At 39.7% G+C, this 21,388-nt stretch overlaps 1 protein-coding gene across 1 annotated transcript in view; it reads left to right on the plus strand.

Annotated features, from left to right (window-relative positions):
• The window catches only part of LOC122972694 (guanine nucleotide exchange factor VAV3), a 94,658-nt gene that overhangs the window by 52,724 nt on the left and 20,546 nt on the right, over positions 1 to 21,388 (plus strand). Inside the window, exons 11-19 of the mRNA XM_044339950.1 lie at positions 2,748 to 2,816; positions 4,019 to 4,105; positions 4,212 to 4,297; positions 5,116 to 5,248; positions 9,002 to 9,111; positions 12,796 to 12,897; positions 14,190 to 14,281; positions 16,400 to 16,422; positions 17,685 to 17,703. Of these exons, the coding sequence (XP_044195885.1) occupies positions 2,748 to 2,816; positions 4,019 to 4,105; positions 4,212 to 4,297; positions 5,116 to 5,248; positions 9,002 to 9,111; positions 12,796 to 12,897; positions 14,190 to 14,281; positions 16,400 to 16,422; positions 17,685 to 17,703 (721 nt within the window). The remainder of the gene's footprint in view (positions 1 to 2,747; positions 2,817 to 4,018; positions 4,106 to 4,211; positions 4,298 to 5,115; positions 5,249 to 9,001; positions 9,112 to 12,795; positions 12,898 to 14,189; positions 14,282 to 16,399; positions 16,423 to 17,684; positions 17,704 to 21,388) is intronic.

Here is a 21,388-nt window from a genome sequence, read left to right on the forward strand (position 1 = left end):
CTCCTACTGAATAAGTCAAAGAGGTTGAAGGTGGTGCGTTTATAATGCATATGTGATGTGTGGCCTACGTTAATGAAAAGATAAGCAGCAGCATTGTTCTTAGTAAAGAGATGTGTGTGTGTGTGTATATGTGTGTGCATGCGTGTGTTTGGGTGGGTGCAGAGGCGACATGAGCCTTGTTGCACCAGGCATTCATAGGGAGGGATTATGGTTTCAGGGTTTTTGATTGAATTTCATTTAATTAGATTTTTTTTGTTAATTGGGTGTACCCTAATGTTGAACCTTGGATGAGCAATGATTGCAGGATGGTCTGTGTGTAGCAACAGATTTAGGAGGATTTATATGATAAAAAGGCAAAAAAAGGATTTGAATCTTAAAAGCAACTGAACACCTACTTGTGAAATTTGATTACACATTAACTGAATAATTAATGTTGAAATTGTAATTATTGAAATATTTTACTTTGAGGACCATCTGTCTGAATTTATGTGGTTTCCAGTTGGCAGTTTCAAAGACTTGATTTAAAGTAGTTCGAGGAAACGTTCACAATTTCAGACAGAAAATTTAAATGTCCAGTATTCAACATTAAGATTTCCCAGGTTCAATTGCTCATTTAAGGATCTCTCACCAACAAGACCATTTAAAGGGTATACACCAAATAGTTCATTTGGTTTGACGATTGGATGAGGGTCGTGTATCGTGAGATCGAAGGTCAAGGGGTGGGATGAAGGGGGTCGAGTGCGAGGGGATGAATGGGGGTCGTGATGGATCTGGAACGTCGAGGAACCCGGGGAGCGAGACTCAGGATGGGGGCACGATGCCTCGATGAGCTTCGGCCACATCGTCCCCCTTGTGTGGTTCCTGTATTGAGAGGACAAACAGGCAAGAAGGGGTCAGGAAACTCCTATATAAGTAGACACAGGTGATTGAATTGGGGAGAGAGGTGTGGTTTTGTTCCTGAACCTCAGTAATAATAACTTCATAAAACTTCTGATCCAATCATTCAGCCTATAAAGGTCAAACAATCCGATGAGAGACTGGAAACTCTTCACACTTGAATTTTCAATCTGAATTTGTCACAACGAAAAATAAATATTTTGAAATTGCACAACTTGAAATTAGTTCGAATGTACAGTATTTGGTTTTTAAATTAAATTTCAACTCTTCAATTTTAATGGTATTTAGATTTCACTGAGTATTCAGATGTGGTTCAATTTTAGATTTAGGTATTCAGCTGCTCATAAAACTCAAATTATATTATTATTATTATTACTACTATTCCATAGCTACGCACCTATTTGTGATGCACAAGCCTGCTCTGAGAATTTGACTTTAAGTTGTTTTGAATATGTTTTGTATGTTTTATCTGTGAATCCTTAGGTCTGTATCAGAGAGCATATTTCCCTCACTAATGAAGGACACATCTGTTATCTGCATATACCCACAGCAGGGTTAACAGAACAATATGCCCTTAAGCCGAGGCCATGCATATTGTAATCTTTCAATTGCTCATTTACTATATAGTTTCACATGTTTTGTTCAGGCAGAAATGAGCTGATCTCACTGAGGTTTTCCATAAAAACCCCTAAATTAGGCTCTCTGAAACCTCTGGAACCGTCTGATCTCACCCCCCTCATGTTTGCATGAAACACTAATGTACCACCAAAAGAAAAAGAAAAAAATCTGTTGCGACAAAGTGACTGTGTTGTGTCAACATGTGCTGAGATTCCTGTGGAACAGGCGGGTAATAGCTAGCTGCACCGAATAAAGCATCCGCTGGGTTACTTTCCCACACGGTGACAGCCAGAATCTGTACAACTAATGTCTTGTCACTTCCTCTTGCTCCCCGAGTTCCTCTCTCTTGCTGTTTCTTTCTTTCTCTCTTTTTTTGTCATCAATCTTTCTCTCTTTCTTCCTCGCTGCCTCTGCTCATCATTTCACTCCCCCCCCCCCCCCGAACTCACCACAACACGATTCCCTCAATGAGTCCATCATGTATGGTCCTGGCTATCAGTGTGACCACTCCCTTCCTCTGTATCTCTCAGGATGTGTGAAGGTAGAAGCAAGGCTTGATAAATAGAACTCTGTCGTCTTGCTAGTGATAATAATGCCCAGGTTGAGCTTGACTGACACCAGGTATTTGAGCAGTGCCAAGCAGACATATATATCTCCCTTAGCGGCTTGGTGTGGATGTGTGTGTGTGTGTATGTGTGTGTGTGTGTGGAGACCGTTTTGTATTGGCCTGTATGAAGGACATGCATGGCATCCTTCCTTATCCTCTACTGCTGAGGTCTAGATGTCTTGTTTATGCTGCAGCCAGGCACTGGGAAGCAATTTCAGATGCACACTTGCAGGCACACACTCGCAATAGATGACTACACACACACACACACACACACACACACACACACACACACACACTCACATACAGACACAGTATCTGATTTATTTCAGGCCAGGATTCTTTTCGCAGTAACCTTTTTCATTTCATATCTAGAGCCAGAGCATTAAGTTCATGTGTGGGATGTAGCTGTGCTGCACAGTGTGTTTGTAGCAGGATAACAATTATCATTTTCGAGTTTCTTTTGTTTTATGATTTACACACAGCATTTGTTCATTTTTACATATTCTACCTTACGGAATCTACTCCAGTGGGTAACAGTGCAAATCAGTTTTTCAAGAGGAAAGGTGCCGTAGGATACTTGGCCACTTATATTTTGTATGTGTGATTTCTTTCTGTCCAACAGGAGCTAGTGAAACACACTCATGATGCCACAGACAAGAGCAATCTGCGGAAAGCATTGGACGCCATGAAGGTACTTTTAAAAAAAAATTAGTTAAAGAACAATATAACTTGTGTATATAAACCCATCAGGGGGGCCAGGATTATAAAAGAATAAGATAAAAGAAGATAATTAAACAATTAATACATTCAGCTATAGATGAAAGGTATTGATAAAACGGAGAGCAAGAATTCCTGCATATTCAGGGAATCTAGACAATACATTTTTACAAAGTAATGTAAATTGAGTTTAGATACAGTTTGATCAGCAATAAATCATGACAGTTTACTCTCAAATGCACCAGCGTTTCCCAACACTGGTGCACACAAGAGCACAGTTCACATTATTGCTGTTCTTACATTTCTGTAAATAATGATTGGTTTGATAAAGCCTCTTTGACTTTGTGCAGAACCTATTGCAACAGAAATTCCCAATAAAATTGGACCAGTTGGATAAGACGGAAGATATACTCATAATGTCTTGCTAAAAAAGTTGATGGATTGCCCCTTTTTATGTCATTAAAGACATTTTTTTCCAGCAGCTATTTCAGCTGCATCCAACAATAGAGGTTGCCTTAAAAACTTAACAATTTGAAGAAATACCTGAAACACCAAAACACTACTGAAAAAATCCTTTCCGACATGATTTATTTTGGGGGTTTGTTACATTGAAAAAATGCATTAAATAACATGCAGTTTATTATTAATCATAATAGCCAGTACCATTAACATTTTTATTAAATTCTCCTTTACTTAATGACATGTTTTCAAGCTGCTATAAAAGCAAGCTGCTAGCATGATCATGGTAGTAAAAAGAGTCTGAAAACACAGCATAAGATATTGCACTTCATTGCAAGTCATTGCATGTTCACAACATTTGACTACACATAAATAAATGAGTCCTCTACTGAATTTATAAGTTCTGCTCATTTTGTAACCCTGAATAGCTTTTCAGTTGAAAGCAGACAGTTCTCACTTTACTCAAATCAAGTCTACTTATATAGCCCAGCAATATATACTGTACATTGTCTCATTGGAGTTTACAGGCCCACATCAGCAGTGGTTATCTACCCAGCTAAAGCTTAAAGAAGAGAAGGAAAAACTGCACAAAAAGAAACAAAATACATAAAGAGCATAAAGGGGAAAAATACTTTAATCTAGTAATCACTGCTGCAGTTCAGCTCCTAGGAATGTGTAACAATTCAAAGACTTAACTGTCTTCTGATTTATTTGCAGGACTTGGCTCAGTACGTCAACGAAGTCAAGAGAGACAACGAGACGTTGCGAGAAATAGACCAGTATCAGAAATCCATCGAAAACCTGGTAAGCCACCTGATTCTCCCAAATATCGAGAGGCTGTTCTCAATTTCACAGTGCTCGGGAACACTGTCAGATCACACCCCATCTCTCTCCTCCCACTCCTCTCTAGAATCAGCCTCTGAGTAACTACGGAAGACCCAAAGGTGACGGGGAGGTACGGGTGGCCTCGGTGGACAAACGAGCTAAACAGGACAGGTGAGATGTCAAGTTGGCTTGCTGGTTGACTTAATGACTGACTGCAGCTTCAATAGAGTCAGTGCTGCTAAAGTGCTGCAGTTGGAAAACTGCCAGAGTATGTATTACTCCAAGCCAAAGTGCTGTTTGAAACTAAACCTGTGTGTCCCGTAGGTCAAGAACACAATAACGTGAACTTCCTTAAGGGTAAAGGCTCTTAAATTATGACATTTGAAGGAAGCTGAATAGATGAATAAGCCCTCATGTGGAAAGAGTTCCTCAATGATATTACAGTTGAGTTAGTGTTGGTTTGTTAAATGTGGCAACATCATCACAGCATCAGCATTTAGCAGATGTAGGGATTAATAATGTGCAAGTTCTCCAGCATAACAACCAATATTTTAGCATCAGCTTAAACTACTTTGCAAAAATAGATGTGTCAAGTATCATGTTATCTCATTTTAAAGCTACAGTGTGCAACTTTTCCACCAGACAGAAGGTGCATTGTTAGTTTTAGGTTTATACTTATCCAATACTTGTCACCCACATTGATGAGCTGTCTACTGCATCTGAAAACAACAGCTAGTTTGAGGCTGAGGCAATCCACATCTCAAAAAGAGATATCAATTCTGTGACTGTGAATTCGCTTTTCTGTTCTCTCACACTAAGAATGCCCCCCGAAAATTGTTTAGGTATGACCACACAGAGTTTCACACAAACACAGGCTGATATTGTAAAATAAATCATATGTATTTTCTGATATTATCATGCCAGAAATGTTGCATATTGTCGCTTTAAATTACAGGACGCACCTCAAATAATTTTTTTTTTTACCACAGACACATCTTCCTGTTCGATGCTGCGGTGATCGTTTGTAAGCGGCGAGGAGACAACTATGAGATGAAAGAAGTGATCGACCTGCACCTCTTCAAGATCACAAACAACCCCACATCGGACAAAGAGAACCGAAAGGTCTGCACACACACACGGATATGGTTCCTGTTAGGACACATCCCTGCTTAATTGTTGCCGTTTACATTTTGGAGGGAAACACAGTATCAGTGGTGACATCATCCTCCATGATGCTGTCAATAGACTTTTCTCCCCCACTGCAGACATTGTGACTCAAAAGTGTAACTAATAACATTAATGATGGCTCTGTTTCCTGGGTGACTGAGAGTATTCATAGACACGGCTGTGTTATATTTAGCTGCATCAGGAAGCCATGCTGGTGATCCAGCATGCACTGGCAACTGTAAATGGCCTGTAGCCACTACTAATCGTATTAGTTACACCTGTCTTTCACAAGTCTGCAAAGGTCTACTTTTTGAATGTTTGAATGATCCGCAATGTTTCTTACACACATAATCAGTGTTTTTAACATGTTATGATGTTTGAGTAGTGAAAGTCAGGCAGAGAAATCACACATTCTAGGAACAATGTGTTTTTACAGATCACTGAATTTTATAAATGTGTCACAAAAATAGACTCCATCAAAAAATCACCAGTCATACAAAAAAATACAATTTTGGGTCATGGAGGTGTTTTCTGATTTGGATAATGAAAGCCATGGAAAATGCATATTGTTTTAGATCATGATAATATGGATCCCCCTGGACTACACATGTGTGGGTCTTCAGGTTTCAGATCTGTCACCTCGGAAAAGATATTGGCACATCTTTCAGCTTTTTTTTTCCTTTTCTGTTTTTTGACAGCAACGCATCTCTTTGTGAACAATTTCCCTTTCTGTTCCAAGAAACTTAATTCCACTTTTGGCAAAGCCACACTGATGATGTTTTACCTCAGTCACGTAGAAATATTAGCCTCAATTGAATCGTTTGAAGTCAAAAAGAAAAATAACAGGTAGCTCTTTTCTCTGCCAGGCTTGTAGACCATATATTTAAATGTTTTCTTCTTTATTGTGCTGCACACAGAAAAAGAGAGCTTTCAACAATGAAAACATGGGCCTTGAATTTTAATCCACTGAAAAAAAAAAAAAACCCAAGTAATTCTTAAAATCTGTGATTATTCACTGAGCTGACAGCCAAATAATTAGTCTCAACATTTCTTAGTCCAGATACGTCACAGCAGAGAGGAACTTGTGATTCACACTTCTAATGTTGTAATTTGAACCTATAATAAGGACGCTTGTAATTCTCAGGTCTGATTGGTTGACTCACTTTGAATCCACTCTGATTCAATCCATTTGAATATCACTTGCTAAAAAAGAAAGTGTGTTTTTAACATTTCATTTCATTTGATGGTGTTTTATCACCATTTTCAAAAAGAAATAACCCTCTTTAGGCTGTGATTTACAGTGATTTTATAACAGCTAAAATAGCTTTTAATGACATTTGAGTCAGTGAATTAATCTCACCCGGGGCTGCATGCCAAAACAATGTAGCCAGTATATACAGTATATATCAGGCCTTTCTCTGCTTTCTACTTGCACTGTTTCACTTTTGCTGCCATGCAGTGCATGTAATAGTTATGAAATAATAACAGAACTTACTTATTAACATGCTGTAAAATGAAAAGAACAAAACAAGCATCTCACATAACAACCAATCAGCTATAATGGAGGGAAGTCTTGCACTGTTGAGTTCATTATTGCCTCTTTATGACTGAGTCAGCAAAGCACAGAAATCATGTTGGACTCCTGACAAACCAATTAACGCTACTTCAGCATAATGAGGCACCATAACAATTTATCAGATAAATGTAGGTTTGTAAAATTGAGGAAAAAAGTTGAGATAACTTGCCTCTTGTTGATATTTTATGAGCAGCCTGTAACAACCTTTACACCCACTGCTGCCTTCCATGCTCTTGAGTCCTGTATTTGTTGCTAAAATGAACTACATGCAAAACACTTTTCCAGCTCAAAACACAAACAACTAAATAATCAACTGAAAAGAGTCTTAAATAATTTGGTACATGCTTGTTTCAGAACATGTTTTACATTGTCTTGTTCATTTAGCAGCATAATGCTGAAACAGTGTCAGACTGGAACAGTCTGCCTCCTCCCAGATGGTGTTATCATTAAACCTCGCTTTGGGCCTGACTACACACATACACACACGCACTGAATACTAAGTGCCAAGTGGTGAAAAATATTGCCAATCATAATGAGGAATGATATCTAAGGCGTGCCAGGAAACAATTATTTGAGTAATCATGATGTTGTAAATAGCAGACATTAGTAGGTTTAGACCCATATGGGCTCGTATAGTTATTTTTTTTATGAAAGTTGCAGCTACCACAGTGTTGTTCACCTCTGACATGATGGACATGATGCGATTTGTTTGATTGCATATTTATCATGGAAATGCTAAAGACGACACTGGCTGTCTGAGGGAAGCAGCAATAAAAACGCTCATCATAGAAGCAAAATGATCATTTGCATGCAAGTCAAAACCAAATATACTTCAAGCCTAATTGTTTCGAAAATGATGGACATAGACACCACCACTGGCCTGAAGCCATTGTTAAAAAAAATCTAATGATGATTAATAATGTGTAAGGTATCACTCCTACTGTCCCACCCACAGATACTTGTTACCAGGCTCTTTTAGCATCTTTCAGCTCATTGTTTTGGTGTTCTGGCCTGCAACTTTTATGTTTTTCTTCACACTCGCTGCTCTCATATCATAATTTTCAGCAAAAAAAGCTCTGATAAACACACTTTACACTATCTGCCCAGCACCAAAGAGCAGAAACACAAAGTTAGCAACTAGCTGGTGAACATAATGTAACATTTAGCAGCTAAAGAGAGATATTTTTCTCAGGAGTTACTGGAGACTAAGAATAGAACTAAAAGGAGAGTGAATATTAGACTTAAATTCATCAGGTGGTCAGAAACATGAGTCCGAATGAGTAACAACTTAAAATGCAGGTTTCTGCACGTTGACCCACACAGTGGAAGACATAAACATGGGTCAGATTAAAGGATATTGTAGGAAGATCAACACAAAAAAAATCCTTTACATTAAAAGTCTGCATGTGTTCCAGCGATCACTCAAGCAAAAAAAGAGACAAACTGACAGAAAGACAAACACCTCCTCCTTCTTCTCTTTACAAATTGGTAGCTAGACGATATTTTTGCTGATGTCCACTGGGAATGCCTCTGTAGAGCGCTCCTTTTCTCTTTTCTTACAATGGAAGCTCACAGCGCTGTCAGGGAAGCGCCGCCGTGCTTCCCTGACAGCGCTGTGAGCTTGGCTTGTTTTTAGCCTTCAGAGCCGAGCGCTAGAATTTCAAAACCACAACTAGGAGTCATAAAAAGTACATCTGTTTAGTGATTCTATCTAAAAACAGAGACATGTGTTGACACAGAGGCTAATAGACTAATATTTTTCCTTTCAAGTGCGTAATGGTAGCTGATTACAGGCCCACTCGCTTCTTGGGTCTGTGCATGTTGTCTGATGCCCAGCAGTTATATGGCAAAGCTACCTCACATTCCTCTTCTCCTTCATGCTCTTCCTCTCTGTTTTGTCTCTGTCTGTCAGTTCTGCCGCCCTCCAACCCTTCAGCCTTTGTGTTTGCTCTCCCCGAGGCATCCCTCTTTCATTTTGCATCTCTTTGCCTCCATCTGTCTCCCTGCATCCTGTCTCATTCAGCTCCTGCCCCCTCCTGCTCTGTTTTGCCTTTCACACAAACCCACAATTTATTTATTTGCCATTATTTTCTGTCTCAAATGTGTGTTTTTCTTTTTTTTTGCCGTTGCAGTGGTCCCACGGATTCTACCTCACTCACAACCAGGGCCAGAGCGGCTTTGAATTCTTCTTCAAGACCAAAGAGCTGAAAAAGAAGTGGCTGGAGCAGTTTGGCATGGCCATGTGAGTGTGTATTGTCTCTTGAGTGTTCATGCATGACATTGTGATAAGAGTGTGTGTCTCTTTGTTGCAGCTGCATTTTGTCAAAGCATAAAAACACATGCTGCCTGTCCTGTTCTTCAAGTTAGGCCGCTTGATGATTTATGAGGGACACGACACTGAGACACAAAGATTAGCAGGTCGTAAGAAACACAATAACTTAAAAAAAAACCAACCTGAAAAAGCGCAAGGCAACATAAAAACTCTATAGCAATATCACAATAGCCAAAATTTTAAGTCTCCTGAGTCCAGTATCGTATTTTATGGACGTTCAGGACTTACTCACAGAACACAACTGGTTAAATTTCATTTTAGCATCAGGTGTGTGTAGTAAAACTCAAATCAACCTGTCCACATCCTGAATTAGATCCAAATTCACCTAAACTGACTGACAAACTGGTGCCAAGAGTGATAAATGGAGCTGCAGTATTTCACTTGCAAAGCCGAGAAGGATGAATAAACGACTAACTGTCCTAGAGATACTCTACCGACCACCCTGCTTCTCACAGCGCATAAAGAATCAGACAAGACTGTGTAAACTGAAATACTTTTATCCAGTTTAAAAAGCAGAAAAGAAGGCATTTTGTACCAAAGGAAGGTTTGTGAAGATCTTGCTGAGCGGGGGGGGGCAAGAGTAGGGCAGGAATCAATGCCCTCATTTTAAACCATGAAATAAAACTGCTTCAATGTAATTAGAATCACTTTGTTCATCAAGACCAAGAAGTGAAGGATTTTGTCTGATTATGTAGGCACAGAGAGATATTTTTCTTTGCTTTTTTTTGGGCCTCAAACTGCTGATACAGTATAGTTTTTTCTAAAATTAAAGGTGCACTCCACCCATTTTTACACATCAAAGTCAGTTCATAAAAACTGTTGCATAATGTCTTCTGTTGCCCTTGCCTTTGTAACGTCAGAAGGAATAACCCTGATGATGTAATCAAGTTAATACTTAATTGGTCTTGGAGACACATTTATAACAGAACGTCTGTGTTATTAATCTGAAGGTGTGGCAGATCTAAAAAAAGATGCTATCAACTTTAATTATGGGAAATGTCGCCATGTATTTTTGGAGTTTGGCCCATTCAAATTGTGGACATCTTGGCCTCTGCTGTTTCAGTTTTGACTATTCCACCAGTTGGTTAACCACCAATTAGCTAAGAGCAGTGAGCCTTTCAAGCAGGTACAATTACAGTGAAAATATAGAAATAACAACGGATAAAAAAAAAAACAGAGAAAAATGAAAAGAAACATCTGTGAAATAGCATTTTCAAGCAACAAAGGAAATCATCAGGCCTTAACAGGAAGTGAAGATGAGGATTAGGAAGATGAAGCGTGGTGTGATGTGAGGCTGAGAAAACAGGGGCCTTGCTTGATTAACTTTTGGGGCTGAATTAACGAGCTGCGAGAATAGCGAGGCGCTACGAGCCAATCACATGCTCCCTTGCGATGCTTAATAGCTGATCTGTGAACAGTTGTTTCCTCACATGCTGCCTTTATTTCCAAGCCACCCACTGTTTGCTGCTTGACTAAGCCTCAGCAGCCACGAGGGGTAGGTAGAGACACTGCTCTGCATACAGAGAGCGAGAAATCCAAGCTCAAGAACAAAAGATGAACTGTTGCAGAGAGGGAAGACTTCATCCTTGGAAGTGCAGAAGAAGACTTTAAATTAAGTCATATTGTATTTCTTAGCTTTCTGACTTTTAAAGTTTGGACAGCTTTTAAAGCTTTCAGCACACATAGAAGTAGTGGAGCTGTAACAAGCCTCTAACGTCAGTGAAAAAGGAAACAGAGGTTTTTTTTGGAGGGTTTTGAGGTCCAGTGCTCAACATATTCACTATTCATTTATGGTCAAACAGTCACCCATCATAAAAAAAGAGGATCCTCTATCTTGTCAGTGGTTTGCAATTTCTAGTTGACAACAATCTAAAAAGCTGACATATTGGCTGACCCCATTACAGAGGAGAAGACACCATTGAAGTTCTTCTTCTTTGATGCTTTCTTCCATCTCGGTGCTATTTGTTTTCCCGAGAGCATGTTGTACAGTAACCCTTCAGTTTGACTAATTTGAATTTCAGAAATAGCATGTGCATATGAGCGTATTAAGCAAACATCTTAGGTAACAATGTCTTTATATGTAGCTATTATAAAACTGAAAACAAAGAAAGACCTCTTAAATTTGAAATAAACAGACCTTTGTGCTACAGGCAAACTTGGGTAAATTCTCTTTCTCTCCATGTCCCAAGGGGCCAAGACCACTTCTGTGTTCACTTCAAGCAGACCTTGCCTGTCTTCTTGTAATTCTCTCCTTCCCACTTCAAAGAACCATATCAGTGAAATGTTTCAGTAGGAATGGAAGAGTTTGTTGCCTGCAATTATAAGTGATTTTTTTTTGTTTTTTGTTTTTTTTTGCTTTGAAATTGACGTTTCATCAAAGAGAAAAGCTGTTACAGAAGGCAAATTGGCAACATTCACTCATATTCATTCATTAATTTGGACTCTTCTGTAATTTGCAGAACAACCTACAGTGGCAGTCAGTGTTTATTATGCAGTTTATTCCAACTCATTGTCTGAAGATGCAGGCAGAAAACTGCCTTGCATTGTTTTTGATAAAATATGTCAGACATCATGGCTCAGGCCCACCTGAACACAAGAAATTAGAGATGCAAATAGTATAAAAGCACTATGCTGATGCAATTGTACCATCTCCCATGTTGCTGTTACATGCTCCAAAAACGTGTTAATGATTACTTACTACATACAGTACAGTTTATGGATCCATCAGTGCCTACACTATATATGATCGAGGGGACATCAGATTATGTTTTTTGATATTTGACCTAAAGGCTCCACTTTTGGAGCATCATCATTTTTTAAAATTCCATAGCTCATCAGTACCCTTTCACTGCAGTAAGTCAGGCTGACACAGGAACAGTGAACAATCGTTTGACCTATTTCAAAATGATATTTGTTACGAGGCAGTGCAGGTATATTCAATTTTAAAGATGCTCCGACTCTTAATATTTCAGAGTCAGCTGCCTAACGGCTGACACTGCATTTTTAAATGCATTATCCTTTTGAAATGTGTGTTTATTGTTTTTCCTCTGGGTTTGATTTTCTGACATAAGAATTCATGAAAGCAATTTTTGCAGCTTGCGCTCAAATCTTCTTGATGTCAGACAAAATTCATAGTGAGGGGAGTTTTCAGAAAATTCCTCGCTTAAACCGCATTACCATGTGATAACTGAAAGACTGTTACTGTAATAGACTTCTTATCTCAATTAAGTTTCAGTCCCTGGTTGTTTTTTTAACATGCCACTACTGTAGTTAGGAAATCAATCCAACAAGTTATGCCTTGGAAAATGGTCAAAAGTGATGTCTGCAAAAATGATATGTACAATTTGTAATCAATATGCTGAAATATGCAAAACCAACAGTTTACAGTCAACTTGGAATGTGGTGTTATTGCTGTGCAACACATCCACATCCCAAGTTAGAGGGGAGCTTGGTATGTTTACCTTATTTTCTTGCATCTTCTTAATTTATTGTAAAGTTACAGAGATATTTAAATATCTAAAATGACTAACTTGTGTACCCTGACCTGAAAAATGTAATAGCTCTGATGTATGTTGTATGTTATGTCTTATTTAGATCCAACATTCGTCCTGAGAATGCAACTAACAACCACCATGAGTTTCATATGTACACCTTCGACAGAATCACCTCCTGCAATTCTTGCCAAATGCTACTGAGGTAAGAGGCCAATTATTATTCACACACACTCACTCACACACACACACACACACAAAACACTCTTCAAGGGTATCGTCAAACATAAAGACTGAGGACTAGACGCGGACCCTTTCCCTTCAAACAACTGTCATGACTCCTTTGAAAGACCTCCACTCCTCCTGTTCCTCTCCACCGTACCCTGACAATCTATTCGTCACCTTCCCTTCGCTCCCCTCTTCCTCTGCACATGTGCCTTAGTTACACAAAGTTTCTTTTGAATTTGCTGAATGGTATCGGCACCCAGAGGACTGTGCCTCATGGTCTTTCTCGCAGCGGGGACGACTGAGTGGTTTCACCTACCGAGGACGGTGAAGAAAAATGTCTGTCACACTTCAGCACTTCCTCAAGGCAACGGATGAGGAAAGGGGACAAGATTACTGCACTGTGAATATACAGAGACGGGCGCTGAAACATTTTCTGAAGATAAAATATGAGAAAACAAGAATCAAGCAAGGAAGGTCTCATGAAGCACCTGAAGTGAAGCTTTTCATTATCGCTCTTTCGTTAGGATGTTGATATTTTCTTGATTATTTATATAATTAAGTTCTGAAAAAGTGTCGTTCCTTTGGACTATTTCATTGAACATTTGATTAACTTGAAAAGACAATAATTCAAACAGATATAAAACGTCTGATGAGTCAAATGTTCATCTGTGATTTTAAGACTTCACGTTAAAGTAAAATCGTATGTGATCTCATAAGAATGGTGAAGCTTGGTGTCCTGATTGGTTTAAATGGTTTAAACACACAGTTTCTGACTCCTTTCCACAACACACACACACACACGTCTAAGCTGCACAAAAAAAAAAAGCTGCACCTCCATGTTAACTCCATGCTAGGTTTCACAAAGAGGTTAAACAGTCAATTAGCTAGAGAGCTGAGCAAAGCAGCCTCTACTTTCATGTCATTTTAATAAGGGCCTGCAAGATGGTTATGTAAATGAGAGCAGAAATACACATTGCCGCTTCATCCTCCGCATACGTATGTGCATGCATCTTTAATGCCGAGGTATTCCACAGAATTTCAGTGTCTTCCTTACAGTATTTATTAGATATGAGTATATGCGTTAAAAGCTGAAGTGTGACACTGCACCTTTAATTTAGAGAAATCTACTTAAGTTTATAAACTGCTATTCCTTCTAAAATGTATGCATTACAGTTATTTTTTTCTATTCTTTGCACTGATCTACTCTACTATTGTGTGTGTACTATAAAACAATCCATGTGATGAATTTTCTTTTTCATCTGTCTGCAGGGGCGTCTTTAACCAGGGCTACCTGTGCGCCAAGTGTGGTCTAGGTGCTCATAAAGAATGCCTGGGCCGCTTGGGCTGCTGTGGAAAAACAGGTAACAAACCACTGCTGCACGCACACACACACACACACATATAAAACCCAATTTAAAGTTATCACCGTCATTCACTTCATGCACAACGTCATATTAGTCACATCTATCCGCAACGATTCTGTTCCTGAACAAAATGTTTTCGAGAGAGACATTAAATCTAATTATAAAAGCACAACTGCACTTTTATAGTAGTTTAATGACAGATGACGCATGATGGCGCATAAAACCCGATATACAAGTGTCTCATGTGACTAATTATAGGTACGCGTGACATTTGTTGCGCTGTGATTTTAAAAAAAGCAACACGGTGACATTGTGATCAAGGTTTTGCCAGGTGGAATTGTGGGAATTTGGGTTTGCTCCGAAATAAATAAAACTTTAAACATGCTCTTATTTCTACCAACCAAGGTCATCCAAGTATTCGATCAGTATTTCTTATATTCATTCAACAGCGCCCCCGCTTCCCTGGGTGGTTTTGACACTTCAGAGCACCAAAAAAAGACAATGTCACTGCGTATCATTGTAGCGCTCCCCAAAGCTTAATAGTAGTTTTACTGAGAAGTCGTAAGAAACTCCAGACTTTTTTATTATGCCCCTGTTGTGTATCTGTCACTCAGCTCCCTGTGCAGGAACACTGACAGCTCTGAGAGAAATGGAGGGAAAACTTTAGACGTGGAATGAAAAGAAGGCCTTCAAAAACCAGCTTAGCATGTCCTCTGCTTGTGTGAGTGTGTGTGTGTGTATGTGTGAGTGTGTGTGTGTGTGTGAGAGAGGGAGAGAGAGAGAGAGCGAAGAGGTGGAAGAACTAAATTCACAGTTTTTATTTGTGGAAGCTCTTTTTAGGTCTTGAAAGTGCATGCACCAAAACTCTGCACAGTGTTTTTACAGCCAAGGAAGCATGCAAAGTTTCACTGTTACAATGCAAACACACTGTAATAGTATTGTTGTGTGTCGCAATCGTGTATGTGTGTGTGTGTGTGTGTGTGTGTTCGTATTCCCTGTGGCAAGCTGCCAGCTCCTGTTGGACCGGGCATCTGTCATGATGCTATCAGGTCGCAGAGGCAATAACACCACTGCCAGGCCCACCTGGGCACAGTGTGTACCTGAGTAGATTTGGGCGACACCAGCGGCGGGAGAGAGCAGAGCTGTGATGACTGGGATGTCGGCTTGAATTCCCCCTCTCATTACTCCACACAGTATTCACCCTGTGCTGCAACAGGAATATATGCAGGGGTGAGGACCACTACTTAAGTAACTTACTTAAGTAAAAGTATTTCCAAGAAGTCTGAAACTTTACTTAGAGGAAAACTCGCTGAAGTGCAAGTACATAAATAGCTACTTGTTTACTTCCTCCTAGTTCTGTGGTTCATCAAATCAGGGTTTTTAATTTTCAAAATCTTTGTCGCACCACTTTTTACTAACACCACAATGCACGCAGGGCTACACCACATGAACAAACACACAATCACTGCATCATTGTAAAGGGGTATGTACTAGTCTGAGTGTGTGTGTGTGTGTGAGAGATAAGCCATTGTTTACCTGCATTTGTCTCTGTTATCAGCTCACTCGCCGTGTGTTTGAGTAACAGGTCAAAGTTCACTTGAGGAACAACGGGCTACCTGTGAGAAGTGTGTGTGTGTGCATTTGTGCGTACAGGTACTGTAGGTACTGAGCATATATTTGTGGGCTTTCTGCCCACTAGTGCGTGTGTGTGAGCGTGGAGGTATGCGAGTGTTTATGCAAGTGTTCTGCTTTTACAGGTACAGGAGTATGTGTGTGCACAGGTGTGTGTATGTGTGTGTCAAGGGGGTGTAACCTGTTCCTCAGGGAGCCAATGAAAGAAACTGGTGGAGCAAAAACCACAGGTCTGCCCCCCCCCCCCCCACCCCCCCCCACCCCCCACCCCCCCTCCCTCACCACCCCCCTGCCTTGTTACCTCCTCTATCCCGGCTGTCAGGTAGTGGCAGCGCAGCAAAACAAAGTGAACCACGGTCAGACACGAGCGTCTGCCTTCTCCACTAATGAGGGAGTGTTGCCTTGTACCGACGAGTGTGTGCAAGTGTTTGCGTGCACCCGCTAACCCGTCATTCACTATGCCTGTTCTCAAACTTCTTTCAGATCCCGGCTCCGTCAGAACTCAGGTGAGCTGCCGCTTTGTGTGTGTACGTGTATGTGTATGTGTGTCCGTGTTGATGTGTATACTGTCTGCTGTTTGCCTCTTCTCCAAAGCTTTGCTGCACTTTGAAGACTGCTCTCTCCTGCAGCTATTTGCCAAGGAGACTCCAATTGACTTTACTTGCTGCAGCCTACCTGATGGCAGAAACGAGAATGTTTTTTGCAGATTTACCTCTGAGTTGTCTCTGCTGTCTCTGAAACGTCATTATCCCCAAACAGGAAAACAGATTGGGGTCTCTACAATATACTTAAGTAGTATGCCAATATACAGTACAGTATGTGTCTGTTATTGGTCATGTATCGGGACTGCACTATGTTAGTAAATCATTGCCCTACTGGTGTCAGGTACTGTATAGTACAGTAGCTACTTGGAAGTGTTTTTTGTGCACAGAAAGCGCTTAACACAAAATGCAAAATCCAAACTTTCTCTAGAATGACATATACTGCAGCCTTTAGCTAACCAGCTGCCCTGATACCATGCACTTTAATCAGATTCCACAAATATGCATCAATGCAGCAAGTTCTATTGTTAATATTATTAGTTGAAGCAGTAATAATAGCAGTTGTACTATTTTGGGTGCCAAACCTGTAGATTGTCCCATTGGCTTCATGCATTTTTGTCAGAGACACTAAATCCTTGCCATTAATTGAAATGATTTGGGCATCATTAAAGAATAAATTGTCATCTGCAAAAATATCTGTATTTGCCAATAAAAGTCACACCAGTTCCGCTCTACATTCAACACTGCTCTCTGCAACTTTAAAATATTTTCTGCTGCAGAAGGACCGCACAGCAGTTTGCCTGCGGTGTCAGTGCATGCGATATGGGTTTTAATATGTTGTATGTAGTGTCGTCCATGCCAGTCTCACTGCATGTGGCCTGTGTGAGGAAGATAGCAGAGCTTGGTTAAAATATTAATTCTGTGTGCAGCAGTAGGTGAGTATATTCATAGCACAAGGGTTGTGTGTCTGAAAGTATTCATCTCACTGCAATATGGGTCAAGCTAATTGATTTAGTATATTATACACTATTAGAAGGGGATGTAGGTTGCACTGACTTTGGATTCATTAGCGTGTTTAAGATATACACTTTCATTAGTGATAGAGAAACTAGTGAATTAACTTTTGTCAGATGAGAAATTTTTTTAAAAAAGACCCCCGTGTCTTTGTGCATTTGTGATCATGCATGCCTGTGCCTGTGTCTGACTATCCCTGTGTATTTTTTCAGTGCAAAGATCGAGATTCAGGTGAGAAATTCAAAACACAACACTACACCAGACATCCTCCCACCTCCCACACAACCCTCTTCTCCTCCTCTACAGTCTGTTTTCTCTCACTGGAGATGTTTATGTGCATAGAGACTACTGTTCCTAATTCAATTTACCTGGTTTTGGCATGTAACCCAGAAAATAGGTGAGATGCATCAATACTGTACGTCAGCATGCTAAAAATATCATTTGACATCTGGTTTTAAAAGCAACATTGACGTTGGTGGATCATTGTTTTTCCTGGTCAGTTGGGGAATTTTGTGATATTTTTTTCTAGAAGATTGTCAACACAACTGCCAAACTGACAATAGAGTATACTTATAAAGATTCTTGAAAAAAAGTAAAGCATAAACATTAAGAATTTCTATATTGCCACCTTTTACATATTGTAGTAGGATTAATATTAAAGTAAGGTTGATTTACATATGAAGAAGATCAACCAGGAAGAATGATGTACATTGCTGTACAGGTTGTTTGTCAGGATTGCTAGTAGATGAATTGCTACCAGCATCATATTTTTTTTGAGGTATCAGGTGTAACCTTGCTTCACCAAAGAAGAAGGTGTAGACGGTTAACTGGTTTTATCATTGCAGCAGAGACTCAATTACAGACTATGAAAGGCTCATGTAAACAGTTTAACCTGAATAAAACCAAAATCAAAGTGCATAAAATAGCTATTCTGGGTTTGTACAGTAAACATAGCCATTATATTTCTGCCTCTTTCTGCTCTGTTGCTTTCTGTCTTTCAATCTTTCTCCAAGAGAATATGACTAACATACTGCATCCTTTCTAATTGTGTGTGCGTGTGTGTGTGTGTGTGTGTGTGTGTGTGTGTGTGTGCATACACTACACTGAGCGCCTTTAATCTCTCATAAACCTGGCTTCAGCACTCATTTTTCCACCCCTCCATCCATTATGCTGCAGAAAATCATTTCTGACTGAAGACGCATTAAAATCAATAGGCATTTGATTGCCCCAGCCCTTGGCGTTTCGTAATATTTCGATGCTGCTCTCTTTGTCTGTTTTCAAAGGTGCACTAACACGTGGCTTGTCCTTGTATGGATAGGAATGCAATTCATGCCCCCAAGACTCAATTCTCCATGGCCCTGCGTCTTTAGAAGTGCTATTCAGGCAAGCTAGCACATGTCAGGCTGCCAGACTCAGTGCTACAGCGCTGGAGCAGAAACAAGGCAGATGTATTGTAGATCTATTAGCTTTCAATACAATGTTGTTGGTTTCTCTTTTATTTGGCTTTATCTTTTCCCTTTTTCCATGCTCTCACTTGAAATTTTTTTCTCTTATTTGTGTTCCTGTACAACACTATCGCCACACAATTCAGAGAAAGATTTGCACAATACGTTTCATTGTACTGTTCATTTGTTTGGCATGGGTGGGTACTTCATAACAGAGGTATTATAATTCAATTTCATTGATTTCTTGGTGGACAATAGAATCAAAGTTGGCCATTGTTCAAAATAAAATAGTGCTGACACGTCATTCTGGCAAAGTGTGCAGAAAGTGTGGATACTATCAGCACGAATGCTGCAAAATAAATGGGGGCAAATAGCATCAGGCATCTCTAAAGACAAAGCTTTGCTCATACATTACACACTGAAAAACAACAAAATGATTCCCATAATTCTTTGTTTTAAATATGATTAGGACTAGTCTAATTGTTTATAACTTTGGTTTCATTTTCTTTAGAAATTCCCTCCATGCAGCCACAATATGGTGTGCAGCAGTAAACACACACTGAGACTCAGTCCTGCTTTATCTAAAAGCTTGACCAGCCGTGCACCAGAGTTCACCGCTGCTTATCTGTACTGTGATAATGAAAACTGATTTGCAAGGGCAGTACACTGACAAGAGGTGTATTTGTATGTGTGTACACATGTATACTCCCTCTCATTACCACCTGTAATGGGGCCATGAATAGTTTAGTAGAACAAAGATGCAGCTTTAGAATGACAAACATGTCCCTTTACACCTGAGGTCACACACACATAGACTTTTACAAATGGAGCCAGGCATTCATGATTGAAGGAATCAAGTCGAAGAAATCTTGGAGATGGGTTGGGACTCACATTTGTCCTTTTCTACTATAGATAGATTTATTCGACGATCATAAAATACACATACTGCTTCACCTGAAGACACTTATCACATACACTTACAAACTGTCAAGGATTAAATTACACAAGAAAGCCCACCGGCTTATTTCCATGGTGGTCCTCTAAGAGGGGAGGGTGACACAACACAATATCCATTTAATCACATAACAGAAATAGCATAAACTGACAACTCTGAGTTAATTTGTGCAAGGTCCCTATTCTGAGAGACTATTTGCTAGCCATATCTTCATCGCCTGCTTAAAATTTTTGTCTGTTTCTGTGAGTGTCAGCGATACTGGAAGTTTATTCCATTCAGTTGCAGCCAGATATTTTTGCCCATTGAACTCTCGAAATCTTAAAAGAATAAAATCTGTTGAGCTGCCTCTTGTTGCATAGTTGTGAGTGTCTCTGAAGCAATTCAAGTAGTTGGACAGATATTTGGGAACCTCATTATGAACAATTTTATGGATAAGTCCCAACTTGATTTATATGACTCTTTTTTCAACTGGAAGCCAATTAAGTTGTCGGCAATATGCTGAATCAAGATGTGTACGGGGAGGTAATTTTAACACAACCCTGATTAACTTGTTTTGGGCTGTGTTGAGTTTATTTTTGATGCGCTGTGGTGTGCTATTAAACCAGGAGGAGAAGTGGCATTGAACTAATGCTCCAGCTAACGTCTCTAGTGTTGATCTATCAAACAACCCTGATTTTCTTGGCAAGAATTTAGTCTTTTGGCAGATTTTAGTGAGGGCTTTCATAGCCATGGCCTCCCCTGATATATGTTTATCTAATGTACATACTAAATAGTTCACTGTATCCTTAACTGAAATGACTGTCTCTCCTACCTTTACCTTCATCTCTGGGGTCTTAATTCTGGATCCAAATAAGATGGCCTCTGCTTTCCCTTAGTGAGGAGACAGCTTGTTGTCAGACAGCCAAGTGTCCAAGCTCCTCACTCTAAGACCTTTCCACAACTGCTAAATCTTTATGAGACATGAGAATAACTGAATCATCAGCATAGAGACGAAGGTCAGATGAACAGGCTTCCTTCATGTCATTAATATACAATAAAAAAGAGTGGCCCCAGGAGACTTCCTTGAGGGACACCACAACTGATAGTTTTAGTTTTGGAAAATGTCCCATTGACATCCACAATCTGTGTCCTTCCAGAGCTAAGAATTGACCCATTTTATAGCCAGCATGCTAAACCCCATGGCCTTTAGCTTAAATGGCAATGATCTACAGCGTCAAAGGCCTGTTGAAGGTCTAACATGACCATTTCACAGAAATTGCCTGTGTCAACCTCCTTTCTGATGCAATCTGTTAAATATAAAAGGCAGGTTTCAGTAGAATGGGATTTTCTGAAACCTGACTGTAGTTTAAATAATATGTTGTGACTCAAAAAATATGTATTTATCTGTTCATATGTAATCTTTTCGATGACCTTGGAAAGAACACTTAAAATTGAAACTCAAACTTGTTTCCCTCCTTATAGAGAGGAATGACTCTTGACTCTTGAGATCTATGGGTACCTTACCTTGCTCTATAGA

Source organism: Thunnus albacares, chromosome 21, assembly GCF_914725855.1.
Source record: "Thunnus albacares chromosome 21, fThuAlb1.1, whole genome shotgun sequence".
Lineage (NCBI taxonomy): Eukaryota > Metazoa > Chordata > Actinopteri > Scombriformes > Scombridae > Thunnus > Thunnus albacares.